General features: G+C 37.9%; 2 protein-coding genes across 3 annotated transcripts; both read left to right on the top strand.

Annotated features, from left to right (window-relative positions):
* The first annotated feature begins 880 nt into the window (after positions 1-880).
* LOC141444205 (U-megalopygitoxin(8)-Mo12-like) lies at positions 881-3,749 on the top strand. The gene has a single exon (XM_074109681.1). The coding sequence runs from the start codon at positions 1,165-1,167 to the stop codon at positions 2,107-2,109; it is 945 nt and encodes a 314-aa protein (XP_073965782.1). The 5' UTR covers positions 881-1,164; the 3' UTR covers positions 2,110-3,749.
* Positions 3,750-4,045: 296 nt separating this feature from the next.
* LOC141444204 (lysophosphatidylserine lipase ABHD12-like) lies at positions 4,046-21,195 on the top strand. Of its 2 annotated transcripts, XM_074109680.1 has the most exons (11): positions 4,047-4,186; positions 4,484-4,530; positions 6,429-6,547; positions 9,502-9,615; positions 10,031-10,168; positions 11,616-11,708; positions 12,223-12,360; positions 12,900-13,051; positions 14,340-14,507; positions 19,525-19,652; positions 21,074-21,195. In XM_074109680.1, exons 2-11 carry the CDS (start codon positions 4,496-4,498, stop codon positions 21,114-21,116), a joined length of 1,128 nt encoding a protein of 375 aa, XP_073965781.1. In that variant the 5' UTR covers positions 4,047-4,186; positions 4,484-4,495; the 3' UTR covers positions 21,117-21,195. The 2 variants fall into 2 exon arrangements, with proteins under 2 accessions (XP_073965780.1, XP_073965781.1); XM_074109679.1 differs by lacking the exon at positions 4,484-4,530 and having other exon boundaries at positions 4,046-4,432.

Raw genomic sequence — 21,195 nt, 5'->3', positions numbered from 1 at the left:
TGGCATTTACAGCGATTCATGGAAACATACTAGCGTATCATTTGGAATCTGTTAATAAAACTAGTGAAGCAGCTCAACAGCACAATCGATGGATAATATCATTGATATTATTTGTAGTTCAATGTCTCTCGCAGTATGCGCTTGGTGGGTTTTTTTAAAGACTATAAATAAGGAATGCAAAAATAGTTTAAATAAATGATGAAAACAGGTTTTTAGATTAAAATATATTTTCGCATACAAAAATAGTAGGTATAGGTAAGTGACAGGTATAGATTAGCAATTAATATACTAAATAGACTATCAAAAGATCAAAACTTATAAAAGGAATAATAAATTGGTATCAACAATGCAACAAACGAACAAACATGTGGTGTGTGTAAAGAATATTAACATAATCTTGACCTTCTCCGCTTTTGTGATAACTCGGGTCCAGTTAAATAAACAAACATATTTATCTATTCTAATAAAATATTTCTTCAACTGCTTGTCTGTTGGTCTGTAACTATAGCTAAGCGTAAACACCACTGCTTATATAAAACGATGACGTGACGTTTACGGCGTGTCACTGCGCAGCAGTTTTATAAGCAGCGCTGTGGCTGAAGAGTAGGCAGAAGAGTAGGAGTTCTGTACGAATCTGCTTGTGAATCTGTGTTGGTCTGTATGATATTCGTATGTTTAAACTAATATATATTAGGCCTTAGGTATACCAGAAAGTGAAAAATTCGAACATTGTATTTTGCCGTCCCGCTGACGCTAATATTATTTAATACGTGAGTAAGAGAGACGGTACGATACGAACTTCGATTTTTGCTCTTCGTACAGGGCCAGAGGTAACACTAGTAAATGTTGAAGAGTTAAATTATTAGAAATTCCGCATTCACGCCGCAGTCTCATTACAGAGCAATGCAAATACAAATCATTCTGTTTTGAACGTCATCAGTACAGTGCGTTAATAAAAATTGAGAGAGCAAGGAAGGCCTTATCGCTTAAGTGATATTTTTCTAGAAACTAAATCAAAATAAAAAGAGTTAATTAATCATCAATGGCTTTAGTTTTTTTTAGATTTTAATAACAATAAAATAAACATGTAAGTACAGCCTATTGTAAAGCTAGTAAATTATTGATTACTGCTATATGCGCACTAAAATATTTATCTAGTTACTTATGCACTACGATTCATACAATCAACATAATATGTTCTCCAAGAGCACGACAGTAAAAAGTTTCATAGTTTTAGTAACAATACCTCTAATAATTGAAGCCAGACTGAAAATAAATATAACGGTGGGATCTTTCAGGAACAATGTGAAAATTCAAACATTTGGCTCTGATATGAAAGTGGTGACGGAGAAAGAGATAAAAATATTCAATATTACAGACTATAATTTAAATAGAGGATTTACAAAAGAACTTGGAAAGGCTCCTAACAACTTATTTCTCAAAGACCCGACCAATTATGACGATTTATTTAATTATTTCGAATGGGAACCAGTCAGAAGAAAACTGTTTGTGAAGAAAATCAAAATTTTAGAGCCCGTTTTAGAAGATGTTGTACTTAAGAGACAAAGTAACATCAATAATTCAAGTGGCATTGTCAGATCAAACGTCAGTATTTTCCAAAATGTGGAAACAGTTGTTCGCTCCTCATGGGACAGAAGAGGTATACCTGACGAAGACATATACTATGATATCATAATAAATTTACACAACAATCATTTTGGATACGTCAAAAAATGGCGTGACAGTAAAATTAAGAGCAGGAATCTACCAATCGGTATAGCCGAAGAAGGATTCATTGAAACTAAACCTGGACAATCTGTTACTGTGAAATTATCCGCTCACAAAACTGTAGTGTTAATTGAAATTACTTACGCAGCAGTTTTGACTGGAAGCATTATTGGTGACTATCAGAATTTGTACGGTAAATACCATTTTTATGCGCCAGCTGTAATAGATATCATGAGAGCAGCAAACTTAACAAACGAGTTTCTTACAAAAGAGTTACTTGAGATACGATGCTTTACCTCGCCTAAGTTGGACATGGTCGACGGGAGGGGAAGAAAAGTGTACATTGGAAGATTCCCTGTGCCAGTGCCTAGTAAAAAATAAACTCAAGTGGTAAACATCACAAAACCCCTACTGACCGAATCGAAAAAGTTTCGCTTCAGAAACCAGCAAAGTGCGTCACAGAACACCCTTAACAAAGGGTTCCATGGTTGAAATAAAGTTGAATTATTACTACAACGATTGCTAAACTACTAATGCCCATGTTCAAAAGTAGGTCAAGCGAGGAAGCTATACCTCCTTCAATATTCACTTAATCTAAGCACAATATATCTATTCTGTGACAATACTGGGACACAATTAACGATTTGTTACATAACTACTTATTGTCAGGCAGTAATTAATTATCATAATTTATTAGTATTATCATAATTTATTAATATAATTTTAAAGAAAATTTAAACTTTATTTTTATAAAGTTTTAGTTTCGTAACTATAGGACCCCATACATTCCTGTATTACCTATTATTATGCTTTTCTTCTTTTTTTTTTTTACCTTCGAGATTTTTACTCAAATAAAAAAACAAAAGAAGTACAGATTGAATAAAATAAAATAATACTAATAAGAAGAAGACAAAGAAAACTTACCTAAGAAACCTTAACTAAGTATATCTTATATGTTACTATGAAATAAAAATTATAAAAAGAAAACCCCGTCCAAAAGATCTGCCTGTGTATGTCTCATTTAGGTCTTGTTGGATAAAGGTGTAGGATGAACATCTAGGGCATGATAATCTAAAATAAATTATTGTCAATTGCGACAAAGGGAATATTTTGATACACAGCGTACAATATACAATAATTAACATATAGAAACGCTCACGGGCGTAAATGTTTAATTCAGACATGCTTTTTAGTCTTATTAAGTGAAATGTAAATTTCTTTTGAGATAATAAATTTCTTTAACCCGAAATGCTAATCCTGAGCCTGACCCAATTCGTACGTTTTGCAAATCGTGACATTCATCGGGAAAATGGAAATATATAAAAAAGGTTAGGATTTTTAAAAAATTGCATATTATTATGTAATTGCATGTTATTATGTCTGCCATAGGTAAACAGAAGGAATTATTTTGCGTCATTTCCGTACCCAAAGCTGGTTCCGTCTCATATTTAAGTTCTTGTGGCACGATAATGACCTAAAAAATACTTATTTAAGTCATCATCATCATCCCAGCCTATTTACGTCCCACTGCTGGGCACAGGCCTCCTCTCAGAACAAGAGGGCTTGGATTAATATATTTATTTGTCTTTTTGTATGTAGGTAGTTTAGGTTAGTTTTATTTTAATTGTTATGTATTCTTTTCTCTTCAATGTATTAAATAAATTATTTTATTAGCTATTTAAATTTAACCCGTGAAATACTTGTTATTGATAGTAGTAGTTCCGTTGGTCAAATCTGGTCTTCATCATCAGTTCCACTTCACCAAATTATGATTTGCAAGAGCAAATGCACGAGTTACTGCTAAATATATCCAAATTACCATAGGTGTCCCTAAAATATTTGAAGAGTTCCCTCGATTTCCTTAAGATCCGATCATCAGATCCTAATTTGCTGCTTATGGGACCTAATTGAAAGCATTCCTAGACGAACTCAAAAAAAAAAATTCAAATCGGTTCATAAATGACGGAGTTCTGAGGTAACAAAAATTAAAAAAAAAAATACAACCGAATTGATAACCTCCTTTTTTTTGAAGTCGGTTAAAAAAGAAGGCCACGCATGGACGCACGCCACGTTTTCCAAAGTGGCGCTAATTTCATTTGGCTCGGACATATTCGGGCGCGCGAATGTGAATCTACATCTAATTCATTAATTCATCAAAGCCTATTATTGGTAGATAACTTTAAACTTTTTGCTCACAATTGTAATATCGATTGAATCGATAAAATTGAACCGGTTTTACGCGCAAGGCTTTCAAACCTACGCCTCCCTAGTCAAAAACTGTCATTCCGAATGTCAATACGTCAACGTCAAAATTCATGTGTCAAAATGAAACTGCGTCAAAAGTTCGAAGGTTTCTGCAATCGGTGCCGGAATTTTGCTTAATTTATTTCATCAAATTCAACAAAACTACTTTAAATTCAATCCGTGTCGCATACTTCAAAAAAGCAACGAGTTCAATGTTAGTTCCCCTTCAGAGTTTGAGTGTCTCTGCCTTTTATTTTAATCCCTCCACGATTTACCATTTCACGTTTAAATTTTAATTAATTTTGCGATTAATTATATCGTCTGTTTCGATGTGCACTTCAGTTACTAACTGCCTTTAATCCTGTTAAAGTTTTTAGTGTTATTTAATACAGTTTTTTCTGTTTGAATTGCGTAAAATGCATGAAGGATTTTTGATCTGCGTGTGTTTATACACGGCCGTGTAAGTTTATTTTTAATATATTTTTTTTAATATAAGGTTCTTGCCCAACAGCCATGGTGACCAATGCGATTGCCGAATATTTATAACGCGCTCAACAGGTATGTTTCAGTTGTTTCAATGAATACCTAGACTTTAGCTTATCATAAACACAAAGAATGACGAAATATCCGTCATCAAAGTAATTAAATTCATTGTGCGTGATTTCGATTATGCAAGAATGTATACATATGTGACGCTAAATAGGTCCCCACTCAGCAAAATAAAAAAGCAAACTAAATTACAAAAACTATGTCAATAAAATTAAACCCCCACCAACAAGTTGAAAAAAAAACAAGTAGAATATTGCTCCAATCCAAAGCACACCATGCCAGACGATTTAAACAACAAACATAACTGCATCTTCATTGTCCTTTGAAATATATAATTCATATATATTATGTTTCTGTCCTTTTCGTACCTAATTGCATATCAAATTGATCTTTCTAATTTTTTGTTTAAATAAGTATGATTGATCCTTGGACATATATTGAATCGTAAAGTATCTTGTCATAGTAAAAGTTAGTGATAGAACCTAATTCATATTTTTTTTAATTACTGAAGGTTATTTTCTTAGGTACCAGTTCCATTCACTTTCGGTTCTATTGCAAATAATTATTGTGTCTACGCATTACATTGCGGCTTGAAAAAAAAATTACGCTCCGGTAGTCAATTCTAAATTATTTATTTGTTTTAATATCGGTTCATACTTATGTATATCTATGTCTGGTCACAGTTTGTCAGTTAGTTTGTACATCTATCCGGTAGTCAAACCGCAATATGTCTAGCGTTACGTGCGGCTTGCCGTAACATTATGCTGAGTGGGGCCCACTTTATACTAATAATAATAATAGCCTTTATTATAATTTTATTTTGGATCTTCAGACATCGATAAAGATTGTTTTGCTTTAGCATAGGCCTCCCCCAAATTTTTCCATAGGTTCCGATCATGAAAGTTTATTCTCCACATTGTCCCTGCAGCTGCCTTTAAATCATCATCCCATCTCCGAAACGGCCACCCCTCTTCCTTTTTTTTTCACTCCACTTTATACTATTCAATGTTAATTTTGTTTATTATTTCCATCTAATGTATTTTTATGTGTATCGAATACGTGTAAATAAATATTTATCTCTCTCTCTCTCATATCATAGTAAAAGAGGACAAGTAAGTTCACTACGAACAAAAGTACATCGCGCGGCTTAAATGTGTGCGCGCCGGTTGGCGCCGGTACGCACGCACCCGCCGCACGCACACACTGATAATTTAAGGAGGATTAAGTTTTCTTTAGTCAAGGCTGCGCGGCCGTCGGTGCCATACGTTTCGATATTATTCGTAGCTCGCTCGTCTCGCGCATGATCACCTTTTACGTTCGCGTACTCGTACTTAGGTATTTTTTGTATTAGGTATAGTTGTAAATTAGTAGTATATAAGTGTAGTGTAATAGTTTCGTGCATGGACACATAAAAAAATAATAGATACCTACCTATAAACAATATAGTTATAGTATTATGTGTAGGTAAACTTGAGTAGTATGTATACAGTCGCCATCACCATTTAAATAATATATTTTTTAATATTTTTAAATTAGTATATAATAATAACAATGTAACGGCATAGAATCTGTCTGTTTTCTCTAGACACAGACATTAGACAATTTTAAGTTAATTTTCGTACTAAAATTATAGATAGACGTCGGCAACCCTAAGCGTCCGCGCCGGAGTAGGCAGTTAGGGGCTGTTTCACCATCCATTGATTAGCGTTAACCGACGGTTAAATGCGATGCCGTCTCCGTCTATTCGAACAAAACAAATAGAGACGGCATCACACCTAAACGCCAGTTAACACTAATCAATGTATGGTGAAACAGCCCCTTAGTCTCCTAAAGGGTCGGAGTGGAGTGGTCCTCTTTCACTATGCTCATATGGTTGGTGATGGATGATTATTAAGCATGGTCCGCAGGGCGCTGGTACTGGGCGGCGTGCTGACGGCGGGGCTGCTGGCGCTGCACGTGGCGCTGGTGCCGCTGGTGTTCCGCTACTCCAAGACCTTTAGACGCAGCCTCATCTTCGCCAACTTTGGTATGCCAGCAACAGACTAAAAAATTTATTGGTATATTATAAATAAATATCACGGTACACTTGACACCAATTCAGCGGTGGCCTTAGGGGGTGGCGAACAGGGCAATGCCCGGGGCCTCGCTCTTGCAGGGGCCTCGCGCAACAACACAAGCAAGTTTAAAAAATATAGTTTTTTTTTAACTATAGTTTCGCGTCACATATTTTTAACGAAGGACTAATAAAAGCGTTTTGTAATTTTGAACATGAAACTACCGTGAGACTCACTCATCCATACTAATATTATAAATGCGAAAGTAACTCTGTCTGTCTGTCTGTCTGTCTGTCTGTTACGCTTTCACGCCTAAACCGCTGAACCGATTTGGATGAAATTTGGTACAGAGATAGAATAGACCTTGGGAAAGAACATAGGCTACCTTTTATCGCGAAAAAAAGGTTTTAAGGGGTTGAAATAGGGGATGAAACTTAATATGGTGGAAGTTCGTCGCCGTCGAAGATAAAACTATGAAAATTGGCATTTAGGCACTTAATAAGAAATATATCGATATTTTGTTTGAGCTTTTTTAAATATCGACCTGTGAGGGGATGAAATAGGGGCGGAAAGTTTATATGGAAGGTCGTCATTATCGAAGATAAATCGATGAATCTTTATTAAACTAGCCATTTGGGCACGTGATAAGAGGTAAATAGATGTTTGTTCACGCGTTTTTAAAATTCTCCCTGTGAGGGGGTGAAATAGGGGATGAAAGTTTATATGGAAGTTCGTCATTGTCGAAGATAAATCGATGGTTCTTTGTGAAACTTGGCATTTGGACATTATAAGAAATAAATAGATATTTGTTCAAGCGTTTTTGAAATTTTTACCGGCGAGGGGATGTTAGCAGAGGAGATGATGCAGTGTTAGCAGTGCCCTTTAAACTCATAGCAAAATGTACGCAATGTGGGGTTATTATAGATGGCTTATTGAGACATAGACAGTCAGACATGAAAAATTATGATTTTCAGATTTTAGCTTTTGATTGCCTTGACTTAGAAGTTTGAATTTCACAGCTTTCGGGACTATTGACCATAGTTTAGGGTTTTAATCTCAATTCGATACCGATACAATAAATGATTGATTGATTGATTGATACTCCGCGCGTTTACGAGATAGAGGATCTTGACAGAAAGACGGACGGACGGACAGCAAAGTGATCCTATAAGGGTTCCATTTTTTTCTTTTGAGCTACGGAACCCAAAAAAACATTTTTTCCGGCGCTTTTAAAATTTCGAGCTATTTACCTACTTGAAAATATGGGGATGAAAGTTCTTAAGGAATTACAAACAAATTTACTATAAGTGTGTTAATCGGAAATATGTGTAGCTATGCTTAGTAAAAATGCCGTTTTAATTATAATCCTACCCTCCTAACTTACAATAAAGGACGTAAGGTGTCAAGAGTTCACTATGAAGGATAATAATTAGTCCTTTTGTGTTGGTAGGGTAAAATCCACGTCGTATTGCTAAAATGTGGCCACCCGCAAAATATTTATGTTTTACCAAAGAACATGGATGTATGGATGATGGAAGAACAAAAAAAAGAGTTTATATTTATAGCAATGTATAAAAATAGGTTATTTTCAGTAAACTGTGGAAGTTTCTATGTGCTATTATTGGCAGAATAGGTATCCTAAATAAATTAAATACTTCCCAAAGTTATTATTCCACGCGGACGAAGTCGCGGGCAAAAGCTAGTATTAAATATAATGACCCGGATAACTCACGTCTTAAATCGAGTTTAGCTCGACATGTTTCGGGCTAATCCGTAGCCCTTCGTCTTCGGAGCAACGCGACTCAGCGGCTGCTGCAACACGCGCACCACGTGCATGAGTGCGCGTGTTGCAGCAGCCGCTGAGTCGCGTTGCTCCGAAGACGAAGGGCTACGGATTAGCCCGAAACAAGTCGAGCTAAACTCGATTTAAGACGTGAGTTATCCGGGTCATTATATTTAATATGAGCGTTTTGTAATTAAATAAATGGATGGGTATGAGTATAATTTATTTTTAATGTTAATGACAACTCCACAGCTCTCTTTCGTACAGTGCTAGTGCTATCAGAACTCTCCTTGATAGATAATAAATAATATTTGATAAATATAACTTGAGATTGGTTTTTTGGAATCTTTTTGTATTTTTTATTTCAATTCCAAATTTTTTGTTACTTTTACGGTCATCCCGTAAAACCTATATCGAAAACACAAACTGAAATATAGATGCACAGGAAAACCAGAAAAATACGGCCAGCGCTGGGAATCGAACCCAGGTCCTCGGCAGTCCGTGCCGTGTGCTATACCGCTACACCACCGCTGGACCAGCGAACTCAAACCAGCTGGACCAGCGGTGGTGTAGCGGTATAGCACACGGCACGGAATGCCAAGGACCTGGGTCGATTCCCAGCGCTGGTCTTATTTTTCTGGTTTTTCTGTGTATCTATATTTCAGTTTGTGTTTTCGATATAAATATAACTTGAGTTTGGCGGTTTTTGTCCCCACATCAACAATCCGGGTTTTTGAGCGCAGTTCAGTGTTTCTTATTCTATCGGCTCTTCGAACACCTAGGACACTGCGCTCCATAGCCCGCTATCCGACCTCCGTCAGGGCCGGGGTCGCTGGAGCGGCCGGGCGCTGGGGGCCGAGACGGGGAATTGTACATTTCATAAGAAAGGGGGTTTGGACCATAAGCCCACCACGCTGGTCCAGTGTGGTTCCAAGCGACGGGCACCGGAGCAGAGGTAGGCCTAAAAGAAGGTGGCGGGACGATTTGGAGCGATTCCAGCCGGACTGGCAACATTTTGCTGAAGCCAGAGACGAGTGGAAGGAGAATGGGGACCCCTTTGCCCAGCAGTGGGACATTGTAGGCTACTTAAAAATAAATAAATATATGTATAGTTAATAAATTACCCACCTTTATTATTTTCAGTACAATGGCCCCTCTACACAAACTTCGAGGACCCTGCCGCCTCAGGCATAGAAGGGGCCAGAAACCTGAGCATTGAATACCAATCTAAAATTGACAACTGTCCTATTAAAATTGGTGAGTATTTTGAATAACTTGTACTTTAGATTTTTGTATGTATGTATGTAAACTCTTTATTGTACAAAAGAAAATTATAACTTTGAGATACTTGTTACTGTACGTCAACGTCATAAACAAGTGATCATTTCTGTACCTTGTCGCTTTCAGTCGTTACACAATTTCGTATGGGTTTTCAAACATGACGTTAAAGTGACAAGGTACAAAAGTGATCACTTATTTATGACGTTGACTGTACAAAGGCGGAGGCAACGGATAAACAAACATAGTCATACGTCCAAGACCCGAGAACAAACATTCATATTATTCATACAAATATCTATCATAGTCACTATTATGTATGACGCTATTTTCAAAATCATATTGTAGTATAAGTTGGTTCCCCTTTTAATAAATAAGTAATCGTCAACTTCAGGAATATGGCATATACTTCCGAAGACAGCGTACGAAAGACTGAAAGGGCATTTTAATGGCACCGACAAGGAACAACTCAACAGGATCCTGGACGAAGAACTGGCCAACTCCAGGACACCTATCATGCTGTATTGCCACGGTCAGTATCATCATCATCTTTCATCATACGCTGACTCACAGCATACGCTGAGTACATCCCTTTTGCCACAGCAAATGTTAGTGTCTAAATTAAGATTGGTTTTTTGGAATCTTTTTGTATTTTTTATTTCAATTCCAAATTTTTACTTTTACGGTCATCCCGTAAAACCGTATTTGAAATTACAAACTGAAATATAGATGCACAGAAAAAACAGAAAAATAAGACCATCACTGGGAATCGAACCCAGGTCCTCGGTAATCCGTACCGCGTGCTATACCGCTAAACCATCATCATCAGTGGACCATCAGTGGTGTAGCGGTATAGCACGCGGTACGGATTACCGAGGACCTGGGTTCGATTCCCAGTGATGGTCTTATTTTTCTGTTTTTTCTGTGCATCTATATTTCAGTTTGTAATTTCAAATGTTAGTGTCTAGTTTTTTATATTAATTAAGTCTTCGTTGTACTATGTGTTGTGGCAATAAATGATATCTTATCTTATTTTATCATCATATCATAAAAGCCGCGTTGGACATATGCCTCATATTCAAATTTAAATATTTTTATTTTTAGGGTTCCGGAGCCAAAATGGCAAAAACGGAACCCTTATAGTTTCGCCATGTCTGTCTGTCCGTCCGTCCGCGGCTTTGCTCAGGGACTAGCGATGCTAGAAAGCTGTAATTTAGCACGGATATATATGGAAACTATGCCGACAAAATGGTACAATCAAAAATTTTTTTAGGGTACCTCCCATAGACGTCTTTACGGGGGGGTGTTTTTTTTTCTTATCCAACCCTATAATGTGGGGTATCGTTGGATAGGTCTTTTAGGGGTTTGCCGAGACGATTTTTCGATTCATTGATTAGTTTGCGAAATATTCAACTTTAAAGAGCAAATTTTCATTAAAATCGAGCGTCCTCCTCTAAAATCTAAACCGTTCGGTGGAAATTAAAAAAAAAAAACAGGTTGGTAGTAAGTAAGTATATCAAACTTTCAAGGAAAACTATAACGGCTGAGTTTGCTTGAGAATTATTAGTAGTTTATGAGTAAATAGCATCCTAAGGTATAAAATACTCATACTCATACTCATACTCTTTTATTGGTAATATCATTATTACATGTCATTTTGTTAAATTAATCTAATATATTCTAAGAACCTAACTAAACTTATACCTAAACTTGGAAGATTCCGTATCAAATACGAAATCCTTAGAAAAATATTACTTATTTTTTTCGTAATGGCTACGGAACCATATTTTGAGCGTGCCCGACACGCTCTTGGCCGGTTTTAATTTTAAAGACGCTCGGGCGCACGCATCCGAAAGTCCGGTGCGATAGCACCTACGATAAAATCTATTCCAGTGAATTGTCCGTCTCACCTCTAACTTATCTCATTTACACGTTAATGTCTCGCTCACACATAGTAACTGCGTGATAATATTTTCCAGGTAATTCTAACTCCAGAGCGGCGTCACATAGGATACAGCTCTACAAGTTTTTCCAGAAAATGGAGTTTCATACAATAGCCTTCGATTATAGAGGTAATTATGAATATAATATTAGTTTTGAAATATAAGCCAAAAGCCTTGGTGGCCTAGTAGTTTGACTTATGGTCTATCAAAGAAGTCTCGTTGAGTTTCTTGCCGGATTCTTCTCAGTGTCGGTCTTACTTTTCTGGTTTTTCTGTGCATCTATATTTCAGTTTGTATTTTCAATTTAGGTTTTACGGGATGACCGTAAAAGTAACAAAATACAAAAAGATTCCAAAAAACCAATCTTAGTGACAGAGTTTCTTAAAAAAACTGCTTTGATATATGCGACTTAATATGCTTAGAAGATAGTCTATAAAATAATGAGCTTGTAACTATGCCAAAAATTGATATTCGATGAATTGTAACCACAGAAAACATATAGAAACTCGCGGTTTTAAAGAGTGGTCCATGGGACGTAACCATGGCAACGAAAGATGTACCTACTAGAAAAAGTTGATCGACCCAAATAAAAAATGTCAAGGTTCAAAATTAAGTTTAACTCCTCAACTTATTTGGTTGACAGGCTATGGTGACTCGACGAACGTACATCCGAGTGAGGACGGGGTCGTAGAAGACTCGCTCATGGTGTACGAGTGGCTACAGACCACCATAGACAAGGGGCCAGAGAAGCCGAGCCTCTTCGTGTGGGGGCATTCGTTAGGTAAACCCTTATAATCAGAGGTAGGGAAGGGTGAGCTTATCTCATTCCATTACTGACATGTGTAGATGTTAATATGGACACACCCTGAAAATAAATATTAAAACCTAACCAACGAAAAGGTGGGGGACCCCCGGCTTCGTCACTTCAAAGTTCAATATCTCAAAAACGGCTAAACCGATTTTGATAAAACATGTCTAAGAACCATCGCTAGAAAACCTGCTTTCAATTAAAAAAACCTCATTCTGATCGGTCCACCCGTTTAATACCTGCTGCAGACACGAATTTCTCCTATGCACCTCATATCTCAGCTTCGCGTACTCAGCTTTTCGTGTCTGTATCGTTGTCCAGCGGTGGTGTAGCGGTATAGTACGCGGCACGGAATGCCGAGGACCTGGGTTCGATTCCCAGCGCTGGTCTTATTTTCTGGTTTTTCTGTGCATCTTTATTTCGGTTTGTATTTTCGATACTTCTTAACCGTTTTTCAGGCCCCGATCTTGAAAAAAAAATGTGTTATTTAATTATTTTTTTACTATTTTCAGGCACAGGCATATCTTCCCATCTCCTAGGCAATCTAGACACCTTATCCTCGCGTCTGCTGGAGAGGCCTGCCCTCCCGATGCCAAACGGACTGATACTAGAAGCCCCCTTCAACAACTTGGCTGATGAAGTTGCTCACCATCCTTTATCTAAGGTAAAGTCCTAAGCTTGGAATGCGGTATTTTAAAACTCCTGAATTTGCCATATCCTTTATATTATTTTATATAGCTAGTCCGTAAGTAATCAATCACTACTTAACTGTTTTTGTTACAAACACGATATGGATCTCGCATCGGGTTTTTATTATTATTATAAGATATGCAGGCAATGTTTAGAGAAGAGAAAAAGTAATTCTTTGCCATTTTAGAGCAAGAGCCCACGACAGCCAAACCTTCGTTATAGTATAAATACTAAACTTTGCTAATTTATTCTGTCAGGAGTCTATTCAAAAATACCATACCATAAGGGTGTCTGGGATTGCAACCCTACAAAGTGTCTGGCAATGAAGGAAGTGATTTCTAATATAACGAACAAAATATCGCATCTCTATTGCGACAACGACTTAAATGCAATTTAAAAAAAAATGACTTAATGATGCAAAACGCTGCGATATTAATATCGTAGCGTTTAGCATCATTGTAATTTTTTTGAAAAAAAAACGGCTACGTTATAATTTTCTTTGTAAATTTGATATATTTACTACCATCTTGATTTTTTTTTAATTTTCCACCCAGCAGTTTAGATTTTAGATGGGGGGGGGATGCTCGATTTTAATGAAAATTTGATCTTTAAAGTTGAATATTTTCCAAACAACTCACTGAATCGAAAAATCGTTTTTGCAACCCCGTAATGGTTTTAAAAGACCTATCCAACGATACCCCACTCTAGGGTTAGTTGAGAAAAAAATCACCCCCACTTTGGCAACTTTACGTCTATGGGAGGCACCCTAAAAATTTTTTTAGTAGTTTTTTTTTATATTATCACTGTCGACGTGATTGATATGTATATTCATGCCAAATTACAGCTTTCTAGTATTAACGGTCTCTGAGCTTAGCCGCGGACAGACAGACGGACAGACATGGTGCAACTATAGGGGTTCCTAGTTGAACCCTAAAAACCGCATTCAATCAGTCCCTCCGTTTAAGACCTACGATGCCACAGACAGACACACATTGCGGTCAAACTTATAACACCCCTCTTTTTGCGTCGGGGGTTAAAAAAAATCAGCTTTTGTAGAAAGAAAGAAAATATACAAGATTCACAACACAAAATACAACAATATTTTTAAAAACAAATAGACAGCACGAAGTATGTGTCATTGCGGTTGTGAATCGAACACTGGCTCATCAACTCATCATAATGCTGAAGCGTTTTATACTATAACGGAGGTCTGGGTGTCGTGGGCTCTTGGTCTATTTGTTACCAGCTTGTTTCACTTCCAGCTGGTGACCTGGCTGCCGTACTACGAGCTGGCATTCGTGTCTCAGTTCGTGTCCCGCGCCGAGCACTGTTTCCGCTCGGACGCGCACCTGGCGCGCGCGCCGCGTCTGCCCGTCGCCATATTGCACGCACGGGATGACGTCATCGTGCCGCACGCCGTCGGCGCCAAGGTGACACACACATACACACGCAAACCATGCGCACGTGTTGTTTAAAAATAAATATAAATATCACGGGACAATTCACACCAATTGACCTAGTCCCAAAGTAAGCTTAGCAAAGCTTGTGTTATGGGTACTAAGCAACGGATAAATATAATTATTTAGATAGATACATACTTAAATACATATTAAACACCCAAGACCCGAGAACAAACATTCGTATTTTTCATACAAATATCTGCCCCGACACGGGAATCGAACCCGGGACCTCAAGCTTCGTAGTCAGGTTCTCTAACCACTAGGCCATCTGGTCGTCTAACGTTGTTTCGTGATACACATGCCTGTAAAACAGATCAGTAGCTTGCATGTTAGTTAATGGCATGTAGAAGTAACCGGCACACAATGAATACACATTTGCAAGTTAAACTTGTATGCTATGAGGGTTATCGCGTATGAATTCGCCGCTAGAGGCGCTAGTGTAGCGTGAGGTATCCGAAATGTCAAATCTCATAGTTTTTGGGTGAGCTACGCGGGTTTATTTATAACTAGCTTTTTCCCGCGACTTCGTCCGCGTGGAATAGTAACTTTGGAAAGTGTTTAAGTTATTTAGGGTACCTATTCTGCCAATAATAGCACATAGAAACCTCTACGGTTTACTGAAAATAAGCTATTTTAATACATGCTTTATATCTAAACTATTTTTTTTTGTTCTTCCATTCGTTCTAAAACATAAATATTTTGCGGGTAGCCATATTTTAGCAATACGACGTGTATTCTATTCTACCCTGCCAACACAAAAGGACTAATGCTTCATAGTGAACTCTTGACATCTTACGTCCTTTATTGTAAGTTAGGAGGGTAGGATTATAATTAAGACGTCATTCTTACTAAGCATAGCTACACATTTTTCCGATAAGTATACTTATAGTAAATTTGTTTGGAATTCCTTAAGAACTTTCATCCCCATATTTTCAAGTATGAAAAATGTCGAAATGTGAAAAGAGCCGGAACAAATGTTTTTTAGGGTTCCGTACCTCAAAAGGAAAAAAATGGAACCCTTAGACCCTATATCCCGTAAACGCGCGAAGTATGTATCGAGTTGAAATTAAAACCCTAAGCTCAGGTCAATAGTCCCGGAAGCTGTGAAAAAATCGAACTTCTAAGTTAACGCAATCAAAAGCAACAGTCATTAAAAAAGTGTTTCCATACAAATCGCCTTAACTGAAAAAGGTTTAGGGTACTTCCGGCTGTCCTAGAAACTTGGAATTTTGTATAAAGGTAGCTCTATTAGCAATTTTTTTCCTAACACTGGATATTCATTCATAAATACCTACGTACGGAACCCTTGATGCGCGAGTCTGAGTCGAATTTAACCAGTTTTTTTTGTTCTTATCGAATACCTAAACATAAAGATTCATCGATTTATCTTTGATAATGACGACGTTCCATACAATAAGTTTTCATCCCCTATTTCATCCCCTCGCAGGTAAAATTTTCAAAAACGCTTGAACAAATATCTATTTTATTTTTTATAAGTGCCCAAATGCAAAGTTTCATAAAGTACAATCGATTTATATTCGACAATGACGACCTTCATATAAACTTTCATCCCCTATTTCACCCTCACACAGGAAGAATTTTAAAAAACGCGCGAACAAATATCTATTTATCTCTTATCACGTGCCCAAATGCCAAGTTTCACAAAGAACCATCGATTTATCTTCGACAATGACAATCTTCATATATAAACTTTCATCCCCTATTTCACCCCCATACAGGAAGAATTTAAAAAAACGCGCGAACAAATGTCTATTTATCTCTTAATCACGTGCCGAAATGGCAAGTTTAATAAAGACTCATCGATTTATCTTCGATAATGACGACCTTCCATATGAACTTTCATCCCCTATTTCATCCCCCCACAGGTCGAATTTTCAAAAAAGCTCTTACAAATACCGACTTATTTTTTATTAAGTTCCTAAATGCCAAGTTTCATGGTTTTATCTTCGACAGCGACGAACTTCCACCATATAAACTTTCATCCCCTATTTCAACCCCTTAAAGCCTCTTTTTCGCGATAAAACATAGCCTATGTTCTTTCCCATGGTCTATTCTATCTCTGTACCAAATTTCATCCAAATCGGTTCAGCGGTTTTGGCGTGAAAGCGTAACAGACAGACAGACAGACAGACAGACAGACAGAGTTACTTTCGCATTTATAATATTAGTATGGATTAGAATAATTTTGTGAATATTTTGCATTACCTGAAATTAATTATGGCAATTATGCGTTACGGGGCAATGAATGTCTGTGTTTTGAGACAGTTTTGTCTTTCGGAAACTTTTGTCCTCCCTTTTTTTCCGAACAAAACGGGACTACGCAACACTGTGGTTGCTCGATATTATTATGGTACGGTTTTAAGGTGTATTAAATATGATTTTAATCTAAATTTTGTTTTCACGCCCCTAATAACAGACTTTGAAAGCCACACTTAAAAACCTCACGCAACAGTGGCGCCATCTAGAAAGACAAAAAACGATAGCCCTCATTGGCGTCTCTCTTTTCGCTACTGGCATGCTTGTAGCACTCGCATGCGTTCACTCATGCTGGTTTCGCAGCCCCCCGCGACCCCTCCCTTATTGTATGCTAGTAAATCAAATTGCTTGCGATCTACTTGCTTGCCAGATACCAATGAGGGCTATCGTTTTTTGTCTCACTAGATGGCGCACTGTTGCGTGAGGTTTTTAAGTATGGCTTTCAAAGCCTGTTATTACGGGCGTGGAAACAAAGTTTAGATTAAAAACATATTTAATACACCTTAAAACCGTACCATATAAATATCGAGCATGCCACAGTGTTGCATAGTCCCCGTTTTGTTCGGAAAAAAGGGAGGACAAAGTTTCCGAAAGACAAAACTGTCTCAAAACACAGACATTCATTGCCCCGGAACGCATATTTGCCATAATTAATTACAGATATTGCAAAATATTCACACAATTATTCTAATTCTAAATAAACCCGCGTAGCTCACCCAAAAACTACGAGATTTGACATTTCGGAGACCTCACACTACACTAGCGCCTCTAGCGGCGAATTCATTCGCGATAGCCCTCATTAGTGTATACACAATACAATAGCTGGCACGTACAAGGAGCTAAGTGTGCCAGCTAAAGACGTGTGTATTCCCGGCTTAACTCGGAAGACACAGTGTTGCACTTTACAAAAATGTTTGCAACGTATACTATTAGCATGCTTAGATAAGCCATAAAGGAATTACCTTAAAACTGTTTTAACTCCTAACTTTTAGGAGATTTGTACCCCGTAAAATCATAATTTTAACACAATACAAGTAATATGCAGAGGCAGTAGGTTCGACTTCATACTAGCGCCCGAATCGACTCACGCACACAGCCAAGCGTCATTTACACGGCCGCTTACCAATCTTCGCAAGACAAAACTACGCAGTGCCACGCCGCGCGCCGCGCAGACCGGTCGCTGGTCGAGTGCTGTGCCGCGCCGCCCGCTCTACTTATATTCGTCCCCGTTCCGATTCCGTAACGTGGCTATAGCGCTGGGTACTGACTTTTCATAAGAATGAGAATTATTTATGTGACAAAAATCAACAACAAGTCGTTTCGAACTTGCCGCATTTTTTTTCTATTACCAGCTTATAATTTAGAAATTAATAAAATATAATAAATCAATATCATGGGACACTTGACACCAATTGACCTAGTCCCAAAAGCTTGTACTATGGACACTAGGCAACGGATAAACATACTTATATAGATAAATACATACTTAAATACATAATAAACATCCAAGACCCGAGAGCAAACATTCGTATTATTCATACAAATATCTGCAACGGCCGGGATTCAAACCCGGGACCTGAAGCTTCGTAATAAATAAATAATCATAAAATTAACATATTTTTTATTCCTACACCTAAAGCTACACACACTCACAATAAAAATCTACACAAGTCTGTTTTACTTTTTATAGACGCCAACCCTAGCGCTCTGCCCAGCCGGTGGGTATAAATTTCAAGATTACGGCAGAGTCAATCTACTGCCTATTATGTACTTGTATTGTGATTTTAATTAGTAACTCAGGAGACGTTGCCATGGCAACAATCAACTCAAAAGTTGATTGAACCTTGTAGGAAATACTTGACCAGTTCCAATGCTGGTTAAATGGTTATTTATAGTCAACGAAACTGAATCACATACCGGATACCTTTTCATAATCAATTTCACTATAATTATGATTGGTTTTTTGGAGTCTTTTTGTATTTTTTTATTTCAACTCCAAATTTATTATTTTTACGGGTATCCCGTGAACCATATCGAAAATACAAACTTGAGACATGGATGCACAGAAAGACCAGAAAAAGAGACCAGCACTGGGAATCGAACCTAGGTTCTCAGCATTCCGTGCTTCGTGCTATAACCCCTACACCACTGCTGGACAGGAATCAAGACACGAATTTTTCTTATGCACACATATCTCAGGTTGCTTATTTCTACTTTGCTACTTAAGCAGCAGCACTAGCGACATCTATGTGGCGTCGCAATACGTCACACTCTTTGTGAACCAACCGCTCACCCAGACAAGAGATGTCGCTACTAAGCAATCAAATTATTCTTCACTATAATTATATTATGATTCACTATAATTTCCTTGACAAATGTATGGGATGCTACTAGTTGTTAGACAACTAGGTGTTGTTGGGAGTCTAACAACTGGTAGCATGGTGTACGGTTGTGTCACTCTGAAGATGAGCTCTGGTTGAGTTCGAAACGCGTCAGTGTAGTGTGGTGGTGGTGATAGATGGGTTTGTGTGATTCGTGTGTGTTCTTACAGTGTGGAGATGGAGGAACTGCATGAACACGCATATTTTGCATAAGCTTAGCTATCGTAAGGTCGCGGGTGAGCAAGGAAATTATTTTAGTTCATTGATATGGACCTCCGCAAAGTAACGCCTGATTCAATAAATTGTATGGGATGTGTTGTTGTTTGCAGTTGTATGAGTCCATTCGGCAGTCCCGGGCGGCGGGCGGCGCGCCCGTCGTGTTCCACTCGTACGAGAAGAGCGAGAGCCTCGGACACAAGTGGATCTGCAACGCTAAGGACTTGCCCCATGTCATTGGGTAACAACACGGCGTAGATTGAATATATCTCTTTTTAAAAATACAAACTGAAATATAGATGCACAGAAAAATAAGACCATCACTGGGAATCGAACCCAGGTCCTCGGTAATCCGTACCGCGTGCTATACCGCTACACCACTGATGGTCAACATCCATCACCACCATCAGCCACCATTGTTGACCATCAGTGGTGTAGCGGTATAGCACGCGGTACGGATTACCGAGGACCTGGGTTCGATTCCCAGTGATGGTCTTATTTTTCTGTTTTTTCTGTGCATCTATATTTCAGTTTGTATTTTCAATTTCGGTTTTACGGGATGACCGTAAAAGTAAAAATTTGGAATTGAAATAAAAAATACAAAAAGATTCCAAATAACCAATCTTAATATCTCTTTTTAGTTTTAGTTCTTTTTTACCCCCGACGCAAGAAGAGGGGTGTTATAAGTTTCACCGCCGCCATGTGTGTCTGTGTGTCTGTCTGTGGCACCGTAGCTCTTAAACGGGTGAACCGATTTGGATACCATATGATAGGACCTTGTGCAAGGTCCGCCCGGATTGCTACCACCATCTTGCTCGCCAATCCTGCCGTGAAGCAGCAGCGCTTGCACTGTTGTGTTTCGGCGTGAGAGGTAAGACAGCCGGTGAAATTTACTGACACTTGAGGTATCCCGTCTTAGGCCTCTAGGTTGGCAACGCATCTGCAATCCCCTGGTGTTGCAGGTGTCTATGGGCGGTGATGATCTCTTACCACCAGGAGACCCACTTGCTCGTTTGTCATCCAGTCGAATAAAAAAAAAATATTTTCTATAGAAGGTTCTTAGACATTGAACTTTAAAGTGACAATGTCGGGGGTTTTTCTTTTGCAAATTTAACAAAAAAATATTGATATTATAGCCGATTAAAGTTCCGCGTGACGTCACACCTACGTACACTTTTTTACTAATGAGTGACATCGGGGGCTCCTGAACTTTTTCGCGCTTCATGTTTGTCATTTTAGGTTTGACAAAAGATAAAATACGTTCCACTATTTTCTGATAATCGAACTGACAAACTAAATATATATATTTTTTAACCAGGGAACTATCAGATTGAGCATAGTAAAGCATTTATAATATTAGTAAGACAGCTGCCGGAGCTGGTGGAGAGCCTTGGGGGAGGCCTATGTCCAGCAGTGCACGTCTTTCGGCTGACATGATGATGATGATGAAGACGGCTGCGCGTCCACGGAAAGAAAGAAAGAAAAAAATATTTGGTTCCATCCGTACCTACCACCACCGTTCAGTAATAAGACTAAAACACCAAGGGGCTGTTTCACCACCCATTGATTGATTTTATTTGACGTCATCATATTTATCCATGAAATAAATTTAGTCTATGGATGGTGTAACAGGGGGTAAGAATGTTATTTTTTTTTTTACAGACAATTCGTGAATACTCACCGTACGAAGACTCCTACGAAATAGATCTACGAAGTTGATCAAAAATAATTTTAATATTTATTACTATATTTAATTTCGAAATAATTAAAAAAAATAGCACATT

This window comes from Choristoneura fumiferana, chromosome 29 (assembly GCF_025370935.1).
Source record: "Choristoneura fumiferana chromosome 29, NRCan_CFum_1, whole genome shotgun sequence".
NCBI classification, from domain to species: Eukaryota; Metazoa; Arthropoda; class Insecta; order Lepidoptera; family Tortricidae; genus Choristoneura; species Choristoneura fumiferana.
This window is presented reverse-complemented; position numbering and strand designations above follow the sequence as displayed.

Coding starts and splice junctions, on each gene's coding strand:
- LOC141444205 (XM_074109681.1), top strand. CDS start 1,165: ATGCACTACGATTCATACAATCAACATAATATGTTCTCCAAGAGCACG.
- LOC141444204 (XM_074109679.1), top strand. CDS start 4,389: ATGCATGAAGGATTTTTGATCTGCGTGTGTTTATACACGGCCGT. Junction 4,433..6,428: donor GTGTGTTTATACACGGCCGT/GTAAGTTTATTT, acceptor CATGGTCCGCAG/GGCGCTGGTACTGGGCGGCG. Junction 11,709..12,222: donor AATAGCCTTCGATTATAGAG/GTAATTATGAAT, acceptor TTTGGTTGACAG/GCTATGGTGACTCGACGAAC.